This window comes from Melanerpes formicivorus, unplaced genomic scaffold (genome assembly GCF_026170545.1).
Source record: "Melanerpes formicivorus ecotype bairdi unplaced genomic scaffold, bMelFor1.0.p_v2 SCAF_9, whole genome shotgun sequence".
Taxonomy (NCBI): domain Eukaryota; kingdom Metazoa; phylum Chordata; class Aves; order Piciformes; family Picidae; genus Melanerpes; species Melanerpes formicivorus.
Genome location: NW_027142361.1, coordinates 20,859,229 through 20,864,410, shown reverse-complemented (window position 1 = coordinate 20,864,410; position 5,182 = coordinate 20,859,229). Strand labels below are relative to the sequence as shown.

Here is a 5,182-nt window from a genome sequence, read left to right as displayed (position 1 = left end):
CCACCTCTGCTGGTTTCCTGGAATTGACCTGGAGAATCAGTGCAAAGCAGGGAGCTTGCCAACTTTCTCAGGAGAGCTGCAGTACACAAGCACCCCTCATACTCCTCCTTCTGATAATTCTGGGGAGGTATTCCAGCTTTCCCATTTAAGAAACACATAAAAGAATAAGATGCTAAGTGGCCATTTTTTTTCCTGACAGTTGTAAACAGAGCCCCGGCAGAGAGGCTCTTGGCAGTCCAGAAGTTGAGAAACACAGACAGACCTTGGAGTTTTAAGGATCCCATAATTTTCAAGCCAGCTTTGTGTGTTGGGGAAGGCTGAGGAGGAGACTGGAGTTTTTCACGCTTAACTCTGTCAGTGCTGAACACAGAGACTGGGAAATGGAAAGAAAAAACCCCTTGATACTGCAGACACTTGGACAGGATTTGAAAATCACATACGTGAGCTTACAAACACCAGAAGAGCTTTAATTGGCCAGCCTTAACATCCTGTCTCCAGCAGCAAGCAGTAGCAGACTCCCCAGTGCTCAGAGCAATTTGTTGACAAAACCCTGCCTTTTTTTCCTTTTTGTTTTCTCTTTTTATTCATTTTTTCTTTTTCTTCTTTCTCTAATTTTTCTCTTTTTCTTTTTTTCTACTTTTATCTTTTCCTTTTCCTTTTCCATTTCTATTTTTTCTTTTTATTTTTATTTTTTCTTCTTTCTTTTTTCTTTTTCCTTCTTTTGCTTTTTCTTCTTTTTCTTCTTTTCTTCTTTTTCTCTTTTTCTATTTATTTTTCCTTTTCTCTTTTTTTATATTTTTCCTCTTTTTCTTGTTCTTCATTTTCTTTTTCTTTTTTCCCCCTCTTTTCCTTTCTCTTTTCCTTTCTCTTTAGAATAGAATAGAATAAACCAGGTTGGAAGAGACCTTCAAGATCATCACGTCCAACCTATCATCTAACACCACCCAAACAACTAAACCATCCTTTTCTTAACACATATTTATTTATTTATGTGTTTATATATCCTTTTCTCTTTCTTTTCTTTCCCCTGCAACACGGTGTGCCCAAGAGCAGGCACATCCCAGTGCAACTGTTTGCTGTTCTGTTGAAATGCATCTAAGAGTGACAAAGTTCCCTCCTCTCCAGGAACATTACACAACCCCCATCCTAGGCAATATAAATCCAGGATTTCCCTGTCCTCCATCTCTTTATGACCATTCACTCCTTGTGGTGGAGCCTCCACCCCCCTGCAGCCATGCAGATGCTCCAGCTGCTCTTTGCAGTTGTTATCATTCTCCTCCTCCAGGACATTCCCAGTAAGGATAAAATACTCACTCAGGGGGTTCTGCAACACTGCGGAGAGAGAAAAATCAGATTCCTCCCCCAAGGTAGGCAAGGACAAGAGAGGGCCCTCAGGTCAAGCCAAGCCAAGGCTGACCTCACTCTTGCTTCCAAGGATCAAATTTCTTCTGAAATAGTCTTCACGAACTCCTGGATGCAGGTGTTCCAGGTTCATAGGCTTAACATCCCCTTCTCTCCATCCCTTCAAAACCTACCCAGAAATGCTAAGCCTAAGCCAGGAGCCTGAGCTCTGCTCCTTATGGGGATACAAGCCTCATCCTCCAGAAAACAAGGGGAACTCCATGAGATCAGAAGCATCTTTCAAGGGACAAAGTTGGGGGAAAGACTGTGAATTTATTTTATTATCTGTTTTCTTCTGGAATTCTGCTTTAATAGAAAAATCTCCCTCCGCTCAGCTTTCTCACTGGTCGCATTTCTCTGTGTGTATCAGGAGTTGAGGTTTCATGCAGCTGTAAGGTTACTATGATGTTGCTAGGGCTATGGTGGTGTAACTTTCACAGGAAACAGCCCTGATAGCCAAGAAGAGATTGATTTGCTCAGCCTGTTTATTCTCTCATTTAGTTAAGTCCTAGGGATAAAGGTGAGAGAAGGGTTTGCCTGGTCCATTGATGGTGGATATCCACCAGGGTATCCCTCTGGAAACCCCAACCTTGGGCTCTCTGCTGTGTGTAAAGAGAAACAACACACACCCTTGTTATCAAAGGAGGAAGATTTCAAACCAACCAAGAAACAATTACCAAAAAACCCCAAACCAAACCCAAACAAAATCAACTAATAGATGAAATACCTGGTCTTTAACTTTCATTGTTGCCCAAGAGTCATAGAATGGAATCATAGAATCAACAAGATTGGAAAAGACCTCAAAGATCATCAAGTCCAACCTGTCACCCAACACCTCATGACTACTAAACCATGGCACCAAGTGCCATGTCCAGTCCCCTCTTGAACACATCCAGGGATGATGACTCCACCACCTCCCTGGGCAGCACATTCCAATGGCTAACAACTCTCTCTGTGAAGAACTTTCTCCTCTCCTTGAGCCTAGACTTCCCCTGGCACAGCTTGGAGGCAGATGCTTCTCCCAAGCATATCTGACCTTGATCTTACTCTTAGGAGATTCCAATTAGACACAAGAAGACAATTTTTCGCAGTAAGGACAACCAGATGTTGGAATAATCTCCCCAGGGAGGTGGTGGAGTCCCTATCATTGGGCATTTTTAAGATTCAATGAACAGGCTGCTAGGCCATCTTATGTAGACCATGCTTTTGCCAAGAAAGGTTGAACCAGATGATCCTTAAAGTCCCTTCCAACCTTATATTCTACTATTCTGTGAAGCCAGATGATTTTTCCTGTTGTCAATGTCAATCACTTTTGTGGCCTTCCATATCTGAAGGGGGCCTACAAGAAAGCTGGGGAGGGACTTTTTAGGGTGTCAGGGAGTGATAGGACTAAGGGGAATGGATCAAAACTAGAAATGGGTAGATTCAAATTGGATGTTAGGAAGAAGTGCTTCCCCATGAGGGTGGTGAGACACTGGAACAGGTTGCCCAGGGAGGTGGTGGAAGCCCCATCCCTGGAGGTTTTTCAGTCCAGGCTGGATGTGGCTGTGAGCAACCTGCTGTAGTGTGAGGTGTCCCTGGCCATGTCAGGGGGGTTGGAACTAAATGATCCTTGAGGTCCCTTCCAACCCTAACAATTCTATGATTCTATGACCAGTGGGGCTCTGAGTGGTTTTACAGGTCCCTTAAGCAGATCTTCCATCTCCTTTCCCCCTGCAGTAAGAGGCCTTTCAGACAGCCAGCAGTGTAGAAGCAGCCATGGACGCTGTTGGAGGCTTTGCTTCCACATGGAGCGCTGGGAAGGGAGCTGCAGCAACAGCCGCCTGCGCTGCTGCCACTGAGGACTGCCACACTGATATGAACCTTAACTCCCCAGGGGGACAAGTCCAGGGACTCTGAAACCTCAACTGTGTGTAGAATCTGCTCTTGGACACCTCCACAGCTACACCTGCTGCTTGTTTTTGGTTTTTTCCCACCACAAATAAAACTGTTGGGTTTAGACAGCCTTCTCAGTCAAGAGTGCAGACACGTTCTCCTCTGAACCAGGGAGCATCCTGTCTAACACCTGAGATTTTACACTGCTTGATATGCATTGAAATATGTGCACAAGGCTGGCAGACATGGCAAAGAACCAAGTTGTGGATGCCCCCTCCCTGGGAGTGTTCAAGGCCAGGCTGGATGCAGTTTCAAGCAGCCTGATCTAGTAGAAGGTGTCCCTGAACATGTCAGGGGAGATGGAACTAAATGATCTTTAAAGTCTCTTTCAACTCAAACCCTTCTATGATTTCCTGATTCTTTGACCCCTGTGCCCTTCCAGAGTGGCAGCAAGAAAGGTATCTGCTAGGTTTGTCTAGGCAGTTATGAAGTATCCCTTCTAGCCCATACTTCTACCTCTGTCTCTGTTGTGGCCTTATCAACCTCTATCTCTTGTTCTGTCTATAGAAGAGACTATAGCAGGATCCATCCTCTTTAAGAAGATGGATCCAAGACAGAAGCCTGATTTGCCTTCCAAAATGTGCCTCTTCTGCTCATAACAAGGTGGATCAGGGTGGATGGCTCAGGTTATCCACCCCTGAGATGAGGTAAAGGTGGGTGAGATGGAGAAATCCCAGTCCCATGGACAAAGCAACTCAGTGGTCACATAGTAAGTGTGGTGGGTTCTGCATCTGGCCTGCTTCTGCATGGAGCAATTCTCATGTGAAATCTTCCTTGCACAGTGCAGGGTTGAAATAAAAAGAGAAATTGCTCATGAGGCTGATGATAAAAGTAAAAGGAGCTTTTCTGACCTTGCTGCTGTTGGCTGATGGAGGGACACCTCACCTGAGTTGAGTATGGTTGTGGGTTGTAGTGGTTTGAGACTTAGCTGAGAGTTAAAAGCTCAAATGGGAAAAGGCTGAGAATCTCTTCCCCACTCCCCCCCCACCTCCTCCCTTCAAACAGGGAGAGGAGGAAAAAAAAGGGGTAAGGAGCAAATCCACTAAGCAACAATCTGGAGTCAGCTTGGAAGTAGAGAGGCAAACAATTTTTTTCTTCAAATTACATATATATAACAATAACAGGGAAAAACAAGGTTCACAAGGGCAAGGAACACGAATGGATGGGAGTGGGACAGAAAAAAAATAATACAAAACCAGTCTTTCTCTGAGGAGGTGCAGAGGCAGCAGGGAAAAGGATCAGGTCCGGCCACGTGGCTGAGGAGCAGGAGGGCAGCTGCAGTAGCTCTCATCCAGCAGAGGCAGGAGCCAAAAAGGAGATCCAACTGCTATGATGTCCTGCTTTTTATACCCTAGCTGGGCAGGGAGGGGGAAGTGGAACAGACTCAGCTTTCCCAGGGGGGAAACGCCCTTCAGGGAGTGTAAAGTACCCGCAAGCCCTCCACCCTGCTTTCTTCTTTTGTTTTCAGAAAGAGGCATTAACCCACCACAATCCACCCCTCTGTTCCACTTCTTCTCTCCTGCCACAGCCCCTTCATGTGATTTTGACACGTGGTATTTAAATCCTTGGTGCAAGTCTCTTGCTATCCCGGCTTGCTCTCTCCCAGGGCAGTCTCTCTCTCTGGTGATGGTCACTGTAGGTGGTGCTTGGACTGGGCAGGCATGTGGAGAAGAATCAGGAATCAGTCTGTCTTTGAAAGGGAAAGGAAAAAGTCAGGAACAGTCTGTTGCTGTAGGGACATAGGGAACAGTCCGTTGCTGTAGGGACATCAGGAACGGGTACAGGTGAGATGATGCTCTTTGGGTTGGTGTGCAGTGGGTACGTTGGGTCCTGGATGCTGGGCTGG

The 5,182-nt window shown here is 45.7% G+C and overlaps 1 protein-coding gene across 1 annotated transcript; it reads left to right on the top strand.

The window, feature by feature from the left end:
- The first annotated feature begins 1,200 nt into the window (after positions 1-1,200).
- Positions 1,201-3,242, top strand: LOC137443526 (gallinacin-13-like). The gene is made up of 2 exons (XM_068143293.1): positions 1,201-1,295; positions 3,121-3,242. Exons 1-2 carry the CDS (start codon positions 1,235-1,237, stop codon positions 3,240-3,242), a joined length of 183 nt encoding a protein of 60 aa, XP_067999394.1. The 5' UTR covers positions 1,201-1,234.
- The last annotated feature ends 1,940 nt before the right edge of the window (positions 3,243-5,182 follow it).

Bases quoted from the DNA above. Each gene is read 5' to 3' on its own strand.
- LOC137443526 (XM_068143293.1), top strand. From the start codon at position 1,235: ATGCAGATGCTCCAGCTGCTCTTTGCAGTTGTTATCATTCTCCTCCTC. The intron at 1,296-3,120 runs GTAAGGATAAAA...TTCCCCCTGCAG, and splicing joins CCTCCTCCAGGACATTCCCA to TAAGAGGCCTTTCAGACAGC.